The 17,604-nt window shown below is 34.0% G+C and overlaps 1 protein-coding gene across 11 annotated transcripts in view; it reads left to right on the top strand.

The window, feature by feature from the left end:
* Positions 1 to 2,789: 2,789 nt before the first annotated feature.
* LOC130893110 (voltage-dependent calcium channel type D subunit alpha-1) overlaps positions 2,790 to 17,604 on the top strand; it is a 103,977-nt gene continuing 89,162 nt past the window's right edge. For 4 of the 11 annotated variants that reach the window (XM_057798998.1, XM_057798941.1, XM_057798988.1 and 1 more), the window contains exon 1: positions 6,355 to 6,573. In XM_057798998.1, coding sequence (XP_057654981.1) covers positions 6,549 to 6,573 — 25 coding nt within the window. In that variant the 5' untranslated portion in view covers positions 6,355 to 6,548. Of the gene's footprint in view, positions 3,004 to 6,299; positions 6,574 to 17,604 lie in introns of those variants that run through there. The other 7 variants (XM_057799008.1, XM_057798933.1, XM_057798979.1 and 4 more) reach the window with 5 other exon arrangements.

The raw sequence follows: 17,604 nt of genomic DNA, 5'->3' as shown, positions 1-17,604 counted from the left end.
ATAAATCACTTTTTGACGATACCCGGTGTAGTCCATAGGACCTCAACTGCACTTTCTTCAGAGTGGTCCTATAAACCACACAACGTATTTTATTTCGAACCTTCTCCACTGCCGAAGGGACCATATTTAAATGTGTTTTACAGTTTGGTTGAACCGTCCTGGATTATTGGAACATTACCTTACACTTGCTTCATGTGTTTTTTTACTACACCTTACACAATCTCTTCCCACTTTGTGACTTCCACCTGGGCAATGAGTTTTTTTGATTTTGGTGTCCCTTGATGAGCAACAGCCTTAGTTTTTTTTCGTCCGTAACTTCTTTGCTACACTCATTTGAGAATCAGTAATTGGTATATTCTTTTTTGTTTTTATTTATGAAGAATATGAGCATTTACCATTTTTATACCAAATGACAACTCGATCGAAAATTTCCTATACAACTTCAACGTCCTTCTCAAATTAGTGTCGTAACTTGCCATTTGATCAAATAGATCTATTGAAGATTTGCCTTTGTTATTGTCAACCACGGCTTAAGGCTTTACTGTCTCATCAGCATGCTTAGTAGAAAGCATCACTATCCTTCCATTTTATTATTGTTATTCCTTTTTCGTTTTCTTTGCTAGTAATTTGATTGAGCTTTCTTTGTACAATGTCTATGGGTAGTCCTTTCCTATTTTTACGCTATGTCCCCAATAAATGGGTTTGGTTTCCTTACAGCTTTTTTGCTAACTCAAAATTTGTATAGTAATGTTTGTTGCAAATATTCTCCCTGGACCAAGAAGATTTTCCGTTAGACTCATTACGATGTTTGTGGGTACAAACACACCCTCTTATATTCCTCTCACAGCATAAATTTTAATATTCAATCTGTATCCCACTCCACAGCAAAGTTAGAATACTTTTATGTCGTATTTGTTTGTTTTGTTGAAATATATTGACAGATTGTGAATCTACCACGAAAAAGAATCATAAACTCCTCAACACATACCACTTTTCCCGGGACATAAATTTGTTGAAAATTGTTCCCAAGCATTTTCCTCAACATATCTATTTTGAAAAGTCTATTCCCTTCAAAGGATGAGAAAGCAAACAAAATTTTGTTTTTCCATACTGCAAGTAGGGTGTAGTTCCTAAGAAAAATAACAAAAAGATTAATTTCGAATAAAAAATGATATTTTTTGTGTGCGGTTTATAGGACTGCACTGGGCTCTAGGAAAAGTTTTAGCGATAAACTTTCCCTCGGGGCCAGTGCGGTTCTATGGACCGTACTCCAAAAAATGCATATTTCTCAATTTTTATTCGAAATGATTTTTTTATTATATTTCCTTGAATCCAAACCCTATATGGAGTGTAAAACCCCCCAAAAAAAACTTAAGCCTTGGGGAAAGTTCAACAATTTTGGTTGGGGCTTAATGTGTTGAACACTAAATAATATGAAGGTAGTTAGAATACTTATTTTTTCTAAAAAAGTATAACGGCAATTTGCAGATTTGAAAAAATAAATTATTTTTCTTCCTACATAGCATTAATGTGCAATTTCATGTTGGCACTCAACGCTGGTTTAGAGTGTTAAATGAGGGCACTTGGTATAATTTCGACTGGACCTCCATCTTAAATGAATGCAACATCAAATACAGAATATACTATTTTTTGATTCTCAAAACTACTAATTTTCTTTGTAACAATGGAATCTTTAAGATGGCGATACTGTATCAAAATTCGGATAGTTGTCCTATGGAGGGTAGGGGTAAAGAGAATTATCTCTGTGTATAAAAAGTGTCCGGAGTTTTGCAACGTAATTAATAATGATAAACAATAAATTTTTCACATTGATGAGATATACATTAATTTGTTTACAAAGAAGTTACGTTCCCGTATTGCTTACTAGCGCTATTGTGGAAACTTATGAAACTATCTTTCAGACGGACACATTCGATAGTTAAACCCTCTATAATTGACACACTTTGGCGATTAACTTCTTGCCGCAGAGAAGCAACTCCTACAACGGACACATTCGATAGTTAAACACTCTATAATTGACACACTTTGGCGATTAACCTCTTGCCGCAGAGAAGCAACTCCTACATCAGGGCCAACTCCAACAAACCATTCTCCTATAACAAATTTTCCTTATTCTACCTAAAAATTCTTCAACGAATCTCTCTCTTGCGATTGACCTTTGTACATAACTCCTAATAGTATAGGCAACTTAATTAACGAGAAACGGCAGTACGTATAGTATATATACATTTGGCTAAGATGGCGCTACTGTACCAAAATGTCCTTTGGGGATAGGGGTAAAGAGAATTATCTTTGTATAAAAAGTGTCCGTAGTTTTCCAACGTAATTATTAATGATAAACAATAAATTTTTCACATTGATGAGATATACATTAATTTGTTTACAAAGAAGTTACGTTCCCGTATTGCTTAATAGCACTATTGTGGAAAGTTATGAAACTATCTTTCAGACGGACACATTCGATAGTTAAACCCTTTATAATTGACACACTTTGGCGATTAACCGCAGAGAAGCAACTCCTACATCAGGGCCAACTCCAACAAACCTTTCTCCTATAACAAATTTTTCTTATTCTACCAAAAAATTCTCCAACGAATTTCTCTCTCTCTTGCGATTGACCTTTGTACGTAACCCCTAATAGTATAGGCAACTTAATTAACGAGAAACGGCATTACGTATATATATATACATTTGGGAAATTGACTACATATAAATAATCTACGTCTCTCCCACTTAAAAAAACTTGGTTGGATTTACGGTGATTGAGATTTATATTTAGGACGTGCTTATGCTGTTACCGGGTCAATTTTCTTTTCCGAATTGTTAGTGTTACAAAATTGCTTTTAAAAATAAAACGAAATTAATTAGAACATTTTCACAAATTTTGTTTTGTTTCATTTCTATTATTTAGTTATTGGATTTTATTGTTTTCTATTCTTAGTGCCGCACAAACGAAACAATGACTTCTTTTTCAAAAACGTGGTAAGAGTTTCTCTTCGTTTGGTTGCAAAAAGTTACTAACAATTAATTTATATGTTGCCGTGTTTAATAATAACAGCTATTAATCTTAAAAAAAAACTATTAGTGTGGTGGTTTGTTGCTTAAAGTATATCAGTATATTCTAGCCATTACACATTTTAGTCATCACGACGGTGAATCATATTTACTTGGAGAAAAATTTAGAATGAAACAAACATGTTTATACTGTTTTTATTTTTATAACTCAATTTTGAACACATCCAAATGACAATACAAATATCCTAAAATTGAGATAAATATTATACAGTTTAATTGAAAGAAAAAAGGGAACTTCTTGACGATATTACTCCAAATAGATCTGTCTAGAAATCATAGTATTAGTACACATTAAAATAGTAAATTCACGAGTAAGAGAGTTCATTATTCACCTGGGCTAATGTAAATTTGTTTAGTGTTGTTTTTCTCTTCAAACGTCTGTTTTACTACTCCATTATATTCCATAACTTCCACAAAATATAAAGATACTTAGAATAAATAGATGTAATACGTCGAATATATAAGTTTGCGTTGAAATTTACATGCTATGAATTCGAAAACATTATTTCTAAGCGGATTCCAATTTCCTTTGTATAAGCTCAAGTTCACTCGAATACTTACGAGAAATTTGCGTCAGATCTGTATTGATTATTATTTTTTTGTTTTCAATTTAGTACGAGGGATGGGTGCATTAGAGCCATTCAAAACTATTTCATATATTTTCGTTTACTCCATAAAAGAATTACATACAGGGTCATACATCGTTTATGAAAATTACGGGAAAAACGGTTACAACTTACAAGATTTGAAACGAGCCACGATTCAATTTTGATCTACATCTGATATTAACAATTAAATCATGGACGAAGTAATTAGCAGACAACATGCAGAGAAATGGTGTTTTCAATCAGACAGACAAGATGTCGAAAATTATGATATGACCGGATACGGCCGGCCAAGTCTTTTAATGAGAAAAATCAAACACAATTAAAGTAGAAAATTTCAGAAAAATGAGGTAGAACTGTATCGTTTTTCTGTTACGTGTTCGCTCGTTACACGTTGGATATTCTGGGATTCATATAAAAGGAATTCAGATCATTTTCAAAAGAGCATTCATTCAGTACACCATTCTCTTAAGACAATAATTGAAAAACATCCGTTGAGACTTGGCTTAATAGACAGGAGGCTGACTTTTACCAACACAAAGTAAAGTTGATTCTGCGTTTTGAATGGTAATATTTCTTTATTCGACTTTTTATCACCCCTTGTAGTGACAGTGTGACTCTGTAACTCTTAAAGTGAAGAAGAAGAATAAATCTGGATATATATGATGAATGTGGAAATAGATGAATTCAATTTAAGTTATTCAAAATACGCTCGACACGAGTCGCACGCTTGTGGTCTAGCAAAAAATCTGTAGCTTCCATTCTTTTTCTGAATTTATCATATCAAAGCCATTAGTCTTAGGGTTGTAATTGACAGCTTCCAATCACTTTTTTATGAACCGAGTAAGTTTTCTCACTTGATCTTGTTCGATGCTATTCCATTCTTCAGTGACCACCGTTTGAGGTCCTATTTCATAGCTGGTGCAGGATTCCTAGCCCAAACACTAGGATTTAATTCCAGGCTACGCGCTGGTCAATCCGTTTTCGACATCCTGTAAATACTACCTGCAGTATATGGACGGGCATTGTCCTGCATTAGGATAAAGTTTTCGCCGATGAAACTATAGTAGAAAACGACGTGATTCCCCAAAAATCTCTTCTATGTTTTGGTTCGTCATTAATCTCCGCGCCCCACCGCCAGTTTGCTTCCATTGAAATGCACATTCAAACCATCTAGTGATTTCCATTAAAGTGCTTTCATACAACACTGCTTTCATCTGAGAAAAGAACGGAGCTCCATCCAATCAAAGTATTCTTTAGCAAATCGTAGACGGGTTGCTTGGTGGGCTGGGGTTAATTTGGGGTCAGTAGCTCGACTTTTTGGCGCTAGGTTAGTGGCCTTAAATCTTCTTCTGACTGTTCAGCCACTTACAGCCACTCCTCGCGTTTCTCTGAGCTCTTGTTGGACTTGTACACCAGTGAACGATATGCTGACAATGAATCGGTTATCTTCTTCAGATGTGTACCTTTTCTTTTCGGAACCACGTCTTTGGTGAAAGTTAGTAGTCTCTTGGTAACGACGGTAAACTTTGGAAACAGCATACTGATTCATGTTAAGCACACTGGCGCCTTCTCGCTAACTTTGACCTTGTCGCAATAGGATGATTGCTTGAGCAGCTCTATCATTTTTTGTGTCCATATCCAGGTAGAATTCTTGTTGTTAACAGAAATATGTATTAGTTGGCGTTTGATGGCTAACTGATAGTGGTGGGTCAGGTAGATAACCTTTTATAAGGGTGAGTTACCCCTATTTAGCACTATTTTAAACAAGCATAAAATAGTGGTTACAGATCATAGCATATTGTTGGACCGCTTTCGAAGCTAATGCTATTAGCTTCGAAATTTTATTTAAAAAATACAATTTCGAGCTCAGTTTTTTTGCCAGTGTCTTGCGATTGGAGGGTTGTCTCCTGAGTCGACTTCTTTGCTCACGAGTGTATTTTCGTAACAGCTCAGCTTCATGATATTGAGAGCAGATGACAGCATAAACAGATGAAAGTGTCCTATTTGGAGTTTTATAAGGTTTTTTTATAAGGACGATTAGAAGTGATAACTTCCAATGAATTGAATGTGTTGAATCAAGTTAAATAAGAAAATAAACGAGGAAATATACGGTCAACGGGTATAGTCGAAAACGCAAAACGGAATTTTTTTGACGAAGATCAAATTAGCAACCGAGAAAATATAAAAATAACTACAAATAAAGAAACAACCAACCGAAATAAAGAAATTATTCGATCCATTGCAGGCTTAGAAGAAAGTTTTATTTGACAAGAAATTTTTTGGTATCGCTTTTCATTCTTCAAAACGACACCTTGTTGATGGAAAAATAACGAGATATGTTTTGACCTATACGAACATTTCCGAATTACTCAAAAATATTTCAGTATTACTCGCTTGTATTTTTTTTAATAAAAGTGACTGAATTTTCTAATTTAAGAACATTATTTACAATGATATTTGAATATCAAATTGTTTAGAACAACTAATAATAATAAACACAAGCGGAGATACGGACGCTTTGGTATATTTAACCGAAAAAACAGTAGGACGAATTAATAAGCCCGAATCCTGTAAAGAACATTTCCTGATACCTCCACTGGATGGCGTATCGCTGTAGACAGTGAGACGTCGCACCGTGTCGAAATCAGGCATCAGCTTACGTTTTGTTAGCCCGTAATGTCAACTAAAGGGGTGAGGCAACAGAAACATAAACGGCAAATATGTTCTAATCGCTAGAACATTCGGTCAACAGCGGTGTGCTTACGAAAAGTTGTAATGTTAGTGAAAAAATGGAGGGACCGTTTAAAATCCTTGTTCACATGAGAAAACATTCTACAAATTGTTATGGATCCATCACTCTACTGTCCCGGTAAGACGATAACAATAACAAAGTTAGAAATTACTTAAATGCCCCTTAAACGTCGCTTTGTTTATTATTTTTGATCTCAAGTGTTGGTTGTTTTGTAATCCCCGCTTAATTTTGTAAATTCACCGGTGTTCTCTCTACGTCACTTCCTTTTTGATTAGTTGTCGTCTGTGGTGGATTCAGTGAAGCAGGAGCGCAGTGCTCAACAGACCCTCTACGAAAAAATAAAAGAAATATACATTTGCATTGAAACTGGATACACTCATACGTATGATTATTAGATTATTTGAGATAAAACGGGAAGATTAGGACACGCCCAGCTGAAGGCCGATCAATATTTTGGATATACAGGTTACTAGACCATTGATAATGCCGATGAGAGATCATTCAACTGTATACACGCGTCATTAAATGATGAAAAGAAACCGACTGATGTGTCTTAATTATTCACAAAGTTATTGCATAATCAAGTTACTTCCGTTTTCCCTCTTTCCTAATTTTCTCGAGACAAAAATTATTCAGCTAAATTGAACTTTATCATCTGTATCGTTCTACCTTAGACGCGGCTATTATAACTGCTTATTCGCACTCATACTAATTAACATCCACAGAATAATTTTTCAAAATAATAGTAACATTTGATATGAAATTGTATATTTTTGTTCTGGCTGTTGTACTATTAAATTGTATGAAGCAAATGAAAAGGTCACACATTGTTTTCAGTTGTTTTAATTATATACTTACTCTTTTAAATTGAATGGAAACACTTTTAGAGCATTTTCTTTCAAGACATCTTTCAATAGTATTAGATTGTATGTGCGAGAGTTGCTACTTAAATTTAAGGTAGATAAATAAAAACAAATATTTAAAATTGGATATGACTTTATTGTTTTTCGAAAAATTTTCCATTAAAATCAATATACGTTTGAACCAATTGTCGAAGCATTTTTTCCATTTTGATTGGCGTGATTTGAACGCATCAACCGCTTCTTCAAGTGTAGAAAAACGTTCACCTCGCAATTTATTTTTGATCTACGGGAATAAGAAAAAACCATTGGGTACTAAACAGTACGACGAATGACCCATGAAATCGATGTTCTGACTGTTCATAAACGTTTTTGTTTGATCTGATGTGTAAGAGCTGGCATTGACGTCTTCTGTGATTGGTTTCCCTGATTTTTCGAACACTTCTGGTAAACAAGTGCTGGGGAACTATTCAGAATTGACTGTTATACTTTGCTCTAATGGAACGGGGCGAAATGTCCAGTTATTCCGAAAAAACAGGCGACCATTTGCTTCGAAGTACTTCGTGTGCGAACTTTTGTTGTAATTCTCTCGTCTTGAAAGACCCATACAGCCGATTGTTGTTTGTTTCGGGTTTATATGCATAGATCCATTATTTGTCGACTGACACGATCTAATTTTGAAACATCGCGATTGAATTTTTTCAGTATATCTTTGTACCAATCGACACGAGTTTTTTTTGCGTGAGTGTCAAATGATGCAGTATCCAACGCGAACAAATCTTTTTGACAGCCCAATGTTCATGCAATATTCCATTTTTTCTAATGGAACTTATGCCCAAGTAAACCTCAGTCTCACGGTATGTCACATGACGATCTTGGAATATCAGTTTACACACAGAATCATGTTTTCTGGCACTACAGCCGATTTCGAACGAAATTCACCCGATTGAATTCGGAAAAACAGCGAAACACGGTCGTTCGAGATGGTACTTCATCACCAAAAGTCGAAAGCGAATTGATCGGCATACTACTGTTGGTTTAATCCATGTCAAAAGTCATAGACAATCATCGCATGGAAATGTTCGCGATTCAATTCCATTTTGACCAAGATGAATGTTTTAAGTTTCAATGAACAACTCAAATAACACCCGTATGACAACACGTTTTGAGTATGTTCACCATTGAAAATGTCAAACTCTATGGTAACAATGTCAGATTTGAGTTATTCACATCTGTGTTACAACCCTCGTACTTTGTTGATTCAAATAATGTTGTTATACCTTTATAAACTTCATTATTTTTTGGGATGCTTTATATTCGGCGAAGAAGACAAATTTCATTTTGTAATGTAAGGTGGGTGATAAAAAAAAGGGTTACAAGTCGAATAAAAAGATATTTATTCAATGATCCAAAGTAAATACAAAAAAGAATTAAGAGGCTGACATGTCTATCATTTTTGGACATATGATATACACGTTTATTCAGCCAGGTCTCGTGGATACTTTCCTATAACTGTCTAAAAAGAATCGCTTGTTCAACTTGGGAAACAGGAAATAGTCACCGAATGCCAAGTCTGGACTTTATAGTGTGCGCTCTAGTCAATCGTTCATGGAAACACTATATGAATCCCAGAAAATGATTCCAATACCTTAAGTTTATTGAATAGGCTCAAGTTTATTGGTAATCTAGGATGCTTACACTTCGTAGCTGCTTTATTGCTTGTAGGAATGAAATCATGAGTTTTCTTCCCTGTCACGATGTGATCGCTTGATATGCTGAAGAATGTGGGGTAAAGGACGTAGAATCCAGCGGATATACACTTTTGAATATTACAACACATCAGAAACAATATGCTGCACGCGACCATACCTTTGTCCGAACCCTGGTAACATTGAACGTAGATAATTTTGAGCTATGTTGATTTCTGTTATTGAAGAATTCTGCCTAATTGAAGAGTGCTACACAATTTTACTTCATGTTGTTTACTAATTATTATCACAACTATCTCTACCTATATGATATTTCTTCACAGTAGGTAATTTTTAAAAGTAGCCGATTGCAACCTATTGATCTATTGTAGTTTTCTACAATATCATATGGTTGTAAGGCCGACTTGAATAAAGATTATTCCATGCAGTATCTGAGCTATATATCTCAAATCAACATAGCTACAAGTTTGATAAGCAAACAATATATCTATTTATGATTAACATAACGTCGATTCGCTGACACCATAAGACTATATGTCTAACCTAAATCAATGAATGGCTTTTCATTTCTAAATCATAAAAATGATTTCTGTGACTTTTAATAACGATTTTCTATCTCTATAGGATAATTCGACTGACGCCTCATATATCCTGATTGACAGGAAGCAACATCAACAAAATTTTCTACTTATTCTGAAAGTATATGAATTTGAAAGGGTTGCTCTGTTCAATTTTCATCACGATCTTTACATGTTGGACAGTATTTCGATACAATTTCCATTCCTGCCATTCAAATTAATATTTGAGACCATGACAACAACTAATCGACCAACTACAAAACGTTATCACATGATTTTATCGAAAATTTTGAGTGTACTATTCCCGAAAGTGCAGTAATGTGAATGTTACCTATCTGTTTGCCTACAAATAACGACATGAGAACGCTATCAACAAACTTTTGTGATAAACGTTTTACGTATCAAATAAATAAACGAAATTAACCCTTTATTGGAATAAAATATATAATTTGTACGTTGAAAAGTACGTACATGAAACAATATATATTTAGTATGAGTTAGTGAAAATAATCAATACAGTTAAGGCCTGTTGGCATTTTTAGCTACATTGTACTACGTCTAAACTTATTTTTATTTTACTTACGTAGACTGTTTCCAACTATGACGTCTTACAGTAAAATCAACTAAAAATAATTAAAATGGATGAGCTGGGACATTAAAAAGAGTTAAGGCAGCCAGACATGGTGCAAGACAATGTGCAAGAAACTGCATGTAATTTTTTCAAAGTCAAAATATTTCATAGATTAATATTGGACGTCGTCTGACAAGTCTCTTACGACTGCATGATGGCTGCCCCTAACAAAACTTCCATAAGTAAATTAAACAAATTCCTAACGTTAAATTTTATTTCTTGACCAGTTTAGACCAAATTAAAAATAACAAAGCTAAGTCAAGAAAGATGTTGAACTTCATCTGCGCACGCTTTTGATGAAAAAATATTGCGTCTTGCATTGCACTGCACGTATTATTGCATCATGTCAAGCGACTTTTGCATGAGATTCTAGAAGATCTGGTGTTTTTATGTAAAAAGCAAGCCCAAGAGAGTAAACTCTTTTTTCACAGGCATGCACTTCTCCAAAGAAATGAGTCACGATAAATTGAAGTTCTGGACGTCTGTGGGCGAACTAGGTGTTTATGAGCCACGTCTGCAAATACTGCTCTAGGTGGGATTATGTTGAACAGCTCGGAAGAGCATCTGCCGTGGTAGTATCGGTAAAACAGAGTTATGTCAGCGATCTTTCTTCTATGATTTAAGTTGTTCAAGTTTCTGGTTAACTCTGGATCGCCTATAAGTCGAACTGCTCTCTTTTGTATTGAGTCGAGCATCTTCATAGTATATTTTGGAGCTGAGCTCCATCGATACGACCTGTATGGATCGGTCTTTGAGAAAGCTACTAAGCCAATCCAAAAGTGAGGACGAAAACCCGTACGATCTTAATGTATTTAGAAGGTTGTCATGCCAAACCCTGTCAAAAGCCTTCAATATGTCCAGTGCGTTTGCTCTGGATTCGTTGGTGACATAGGCTAGCAGGTCCTCGGTTGATGTATGTTTACAGAAGCTATATTGATGGTCACTGATTATGATGACAAAAAAAGTCAATTTAGACAGTTATGTGTGATTTAGGATACTTCAAATAAAAAAAATTTAATTTTATTCTACATAATTTGAAGTTTTAGTCTCTAAATCGAAGATCCAGTTGAGCTTTAGGAACACCAAACGTTTCAAGAATGTACTTTACTTCTAATAGGAGATATACTCACTAATTTTATTTTGAAAATTTCTACTAGAAATATTAGGACGTAAATGATTAAAATTTCACATCTATCAATGAGGATAATCTAAGCGTCTGCTCACAACTTCAATAATGAGTTGAAGTTCTACGATTTCTTACGCATTCTTCAATAAAACCAGGTTATCTTCCTAAAAATATAGATGACCAAAATCGATACATTCCATTTTCCACAGTTAAAGATATGACTTATCAATATTTCTCCTCATTTACTAAGTTTTCTATTGCCCTTGCCGATTAGGCACATTCTCTTAGAGTAAATACTCTTGTTACTTTGTCCACGGAGGATGCGAAGCAGGACATTCCACCATTCCCTGTCATTCCGACAGGTCCTCATCATGTTTCGCGTCCGCGATTCCGGGAGGTCTTCTCTTCATGTTAAGGGTTAGCCGGAGGCTATATACCATAATCGTCGCATCTGATAACAGTATCCATAAGCCTGCTTTATACTATCAATTTCTCGTTACGACAGTCCAGCTTCCCGAAGATCAAGAATTCGACTTCTCTCTAAGACTAAGGCTACATTTGAAACCACTGTTCATTAATTCTTTTGAAATAAACTGGGTGCTGGTTGTGTGGATGCCGACGTCGCTGAGTTTAATCAGTTTGTTGAATAGTAGAAGTTTTGTTAGAATAAAAACATGATGTTTTCACATGCAAAATGAGACAGGAGAATTGCAAATGAGGTTTTTGGGTATGAGAAATCGACTGGAATAATTCAATAATAGGTAGAAGGAATTTTTCCATAAAAAGGATAATTAGATTCCTACAAAAACATTCCAAAAATTTATAGACCAAAATAATGAAGGCATCGAGCTTCTATTAGAAGAAAAGCTCGAATTGATATCTACTGGAAAATAGTAATAATGAAAATGAGAAAATTTCGTAACAAAAAAATTGTATTATTAATAACTACTGAAAACAGTATAAGGCCCAGTCTACATGGATTCACCCAGCAAACAAAAATGGTCAGATAGAAGCAAAGAATTAATTCTTTGCAAAATAAATGATAGAAAATATAAAGTATTACAAGCTTTGGAAATAATGTTGGATTTTTACGGGGATTTGAAAATGAGTAGCGTCTGACGATTTTTATTTGTCGGATAATCTGAGTGCCACTAAAAATGGTTCTAAATAGAGTTATATATGTTTTCCATATATTTTTTAACGTTATATACGATGGAGTTATTAGTTTTACGATTAAAACTTCATTATAAGCACTGGGAGTGAAATACATAAAGTGCGGCTTGGATAGGTCAAAACCGACATTTTCTTTACGGGGCCGTATTTTGCGAACGGGGCATTTTGGTTAACTGCCGTTTGGCAAAAAGGTACGCCTGGTGTTCTTGAAAAACATATCATTTTGAGAAATCAATTTTCTTAGTTTTTCTGGACCGCAAAATTTTTGATTCAATGTTAATTTTGAGAACACCACCTGAAAGTGGAGTAAATAACGCACTGGGCTTAAAAAACGTTTTAGGGAAAAATTAATGTGGCCATATTTCTTATATAAAAAGTTTGAAAAAAATCCAAGACATCGATTTTTTTTGGATGAATCCATTTAGAATGGGCCATAAACTAGTTTTCATTTAATTCGTATTAAATTAATTGTGATAAAACCTAAACCTTTTTATGAGAACAAACATAATTTTTTGTGGAAATTCTTGTAAACAACATTTTTCACCTGCTCCTGAATATTTAAAGAGATATTTATCTTTTTTCTTGACGTTTTATTGAAATGAATGAAAATATATACATCAACTTCAAGGTTTCCATATTTTTATGTTGGTAAAACATTTCTATTCCCATCTAAAATAATTTAAATGAAACTACCAAACTAAAAAATATAAGTTGCCCTCAAAAAACAGGAAATAATGATTTCAAATTATCCGATATTATTTAAAACTTTTTGATATTCTGAAAAATTATAAACACTGAAAGGGCAATTTCATTTTCGCTCCTGCTAGAAAATAATACCCAAATGTTAAATTCATTAGTTATGAAACAAGCAGATATACAGGGTACTTTATACGATTAAATTCAGGAAGTGATTGCCTAAGTAAAATTATGATTAACAAAAAAACAAAAGGCCAAACAGAATTTTCCATATCGACTAAATGTATCTAGAAGTGATATTTCGAGTATGCTTAATCGGTTACAGAAAACGGTTGCCGAAATATGAAGAACTGAAAGACTCAGAGAGACAACTTGGTACTTACGGTTTGTAAAAATTCTCGCAATAGCAAAATAATAATATTTTTAATGCCAGAGGTGTTTCTGCATCAATTTTAATGATAAGAAGAGTCTGTAATGCAAATTTAAGACGTTTAATGTGAGTAAATTGACTCCATCAACGGCTTGTCACCGTTTTCGAGAAGGTACAATTATATTGTGGTTAAGGCATTTGTTTTAATGGACGTATTGAGTTCATTGTATTGGTGATGGCCAAAATCTTGCTGGTTTTAGAATAAATAGAATATCAACGTTTTCTTTATCTACTGCCTCCATTCAGGCCGGATCTGATTCTCTTGAGATCAGTTCCAATTACCACAATCTGCTACCAGAAATAGATGATGAACGTGAAAATCTTCAATGACACTTTTGGGCCGAAATTTATTGTACAACAACTAAGTCGTGAAAATAAGAATCACACAGATTATTAGCTATTGTTGAAACATTTTTTATTGAAATCATTTTTTATTGCATATCAACTTTTTCACCTCATTAAGTTATATCAGGGATGTTAAAAGATTTATGGGGTATCGCTTTTGCTATAGCGCGTTATGTACATTTCAGTTTAAAATTTCAAATCCTTACTTAAATTCATAAACTTAAATTTAAATTTCAATCATTATTTTATACTTTTATGCTGAGTTTTGTAACAAGAACTGAGGAAACACCATGTAAGTAGAGATTCGTTGTAGAAACTGTTGATAATAGTAGTTAACATTAAACAAACACTCATGAAAAATGATATTGATATATATATATATATATAATATTGATCAGAAATCTATCAATAACAGAGTAGTAGAATACAATGAAATTTCTCTATGTTTATGTGTAACATATATTCTAAAAAATGTAATCGTATAAATCGATGCGTAACCTCAACACCCAATATTTCTAGTTAATTACTTGTATATCTAAACGGGTTTGAATTTGTAATCTAATCTTGAAATATAGTACAAAAAATATCGGTAAATGGTGTTGACCCATTTTTATTCGATGCATCAATATACTGACAAAGTTGCAACCAATTTGAGGCACTCTAATTAATAGCGTATTAATAGAGAAAGCATTTTGGTACACATGCTCACACTAGAGAACGTTTTACAATTAAATGTGGCATCATAAAACGTAGGTATACGTGATATGCAAGTTCTCATAATTGAATTTGATTTTATTATTGCGAATCAGATGTTCTACGAGGAAAATTATTTTATTCAACTGCTCTCTCTAATAGCAAAGTATTAAAATAATAAAGCTTTTGTAATCCATAGGCGTATCACTCCTACTCCAACTCCTAAATAGCTGAAGAAGTGCAATTTTTCGAATTTATTTACACTCTTCCTATTCGTGGGGTGAATTAATAAACACTGTTTCTTACGTTCTTAATTTATTTACACACTATACAATACATTTAACTTGAAATAATTTATTTTTTAATATCACTTGCATTGTAGCTAGGCCGAGCCAACCTTAGGACCCATTTCGTGACCTTGTTCGTAACTGTATGTTAAGGACATTGTGCGATACTGGTTATAAGGGATTAAGGGTTTAAACTTTGACTTTTAAACAACGTTATGATCAAAAATAATAATTTTAATATAACAATTCACCAGTATAAGAAGAGCCACTTCTTATAAATCCAAATCGGAATAAGAAAATGAACTGTTGCAATCAATAGTTACAATATGTGGCTTGATTATTTCATCAGTAATATTGTCCAGCTTCCACATTTTCCCAGTTTAGAGGTTTCAAATTATTTACAGCTGTTTAACACCACTTTACTAAAAAAATTATTTTTTCTTGATCTTGATCAAGATCTTCTTGATCTCCTCCTTTTCCTTTGCCCATTCCAGTTCAATCGGATTTTATTCGGTGGTTCTGGTGGATATCGAACCGCCGTCGTTCCACTGTTTTTTGCAATATCATTTTCCTTTTTATGAAGGGAGTACAAAAAATACGTTTCTCACGGAACCGACATGGAATTTAATATTCTTTGAATTTAGCCAATTCTGTAAATATTTCTTAACCACTTGATTGTGGGCAACGTTTTAAAAGTGTCGAGGGACAACTTGTATTGTTCATTACTAATATATAGTTCTGAGGTAGTTTTTTCCTGCAAAAACCTATTTCTTTTAAAAGTTTCCATAGTGTACGTCGACTTATTTCAGGTAATCTTTCTTTCTGTAATTCTTTTCTAAAGACGCATGTACTTTCCTTCGAAGTCTTCCTTTCAAATGATTTTCAATTTTAAATTTTTGTTTTTCTGTTCTGTTCTGTTCGAAACTCCCCACATTTCTCTTCTTTAATAACTCTCCAAATCGTAGATTTCTCAATACCAAGCGTACAATACTAATTCCACTGTGTCATCAATACATTTTACATATGATAAATTTGTCTGTAAAGACAATTTAATATTGATTTTTTTTCATTAAATATTCAACACTCGACTTTTTCTGCATTTACATGGCCCTTCCAAATTTTCCATAATCACACTAGAATTCACAACAAACTGCATACTGCACATTGCATGCTGCAACTAAACTACTAAGATTACTCAATTTGGAACTTACTAAATGGAAAAACCTACAAACGTATTTAGGAGGTGGATAGGTTCAGTTCTATGGAAACTGATTTCATCGCAAAACAGGAGGAACTCAATTTTTTTAGATAAAACCGCAAAATGTAACCCTCATTTCAAATAGTTGTCTACAACAAGCCCTAAGATCAGATTCGACGACGTCAATGGTGGTGTTATTTAATAAAATGTATTTTTATATGATGAAACTTGATGAAACTTCAGTTTTAGCAACATTGAGATACAAAAGATTAGAATCGCACCATGATTTGATGGTGATTAGGTCACTAGATATGGTCCTATGGAGTGCCGTGAGATTAGGATTGCTTCAAGAGAAAATAGTATCGGCTGCAAATAGACATATTTTACTACCTAGATAGGCGATGTCGTTTATAAACAGAAAAAACAAAATAGGGCCTGGTACAGAGCAAGTCATTCTATTGGCTTGCAAGAAGACATCGTTAACCTTAGAAAAATCACAAAAAGTTGTTGCAGTGGAGTGATAGCTGACTAGACTAGAGTACGAGTTTTTGGGTACGAGTCTAGATTTGACACGTTCTACACTCAAACTATTTCCTCAACTTTTTGTTATTGTTATCGTTGTTAATAGAGATGAATTGGCTACTCGTATGAGGCAAGTGTTTGACGTTTTCACACCTTCACTGAATGTTTTATGGCAATCAAATACTTGTCTTCGAAGTAAAGTATACTCCACAACATTTTATTCGATTCCGAAGCTGTAATTCCATTGGAAACACAAAATTACAATCAAAATCGTTGCTCAACTTTTTTTCCATAGTCAATATCGCCAAAAAAACTTTCCTCTTCTTAAACAAACATATACTAATGGAGATATAGCGCTAAAACTCAAAACACGGACTCAGATTTGATCAGACCATGTAAAACAAAATAACAAAATCTTTTTAATCATATTTCAGATTAGCTTGAGAAATCTGCTGTTTTCTGTAGTAATCTACGATATCCACGTTTAGTGTATTATAAATAACTTCATGTATGTACGTATGCTCTATCGAATTACCCGATGGCGGAGTGAACACGAAGAACAATCGCCCTGTAAAAAATAGTTGACCGTATTAAAAAAAGTAGGAGACCGGAGAAAAATCCTCAACACATCGCGCATGTTAGCGAATTACGCAAGAGTTTCAAGTGGTGAGCGTCGACGGTCGCTGAGGACGCCAAATAAGCGTGTCAGTCTGGCGTCGGCGTCCTATCGACGGCGCATACAAACTTCCAAGAGACAGTCGCTTCGTTTTCGTAGTACATTCTGAGCTCGTTTAACGTTTGATAAACAGTCGCTTTTGTTAACTTTTGTTAGTTTTGATGCTGAGTGAATAGAGATGCGGCCCTTCTTCAGGTAATAAGTTTTATCTCGTCATAAATTAT

Source organism: Diorhabda carinulata, chromosome 1, assembly GCF_026250575.1.
Source record: "Diorhabda carinulata isolate Delta chromosome 1, icDioCari1.1, whole genome shotgun sequence".
NCBI lineage: Eukaryota > Metazoa > Arthropoda > Insecta > Coleoptera > Chrysomelidae > Diorhabda > Diorhabda carinulata.
Note: the sequence above shows the minus strand (reverse complement) of the source record. Positions and strands in the feature narration are given on the sequence as shown.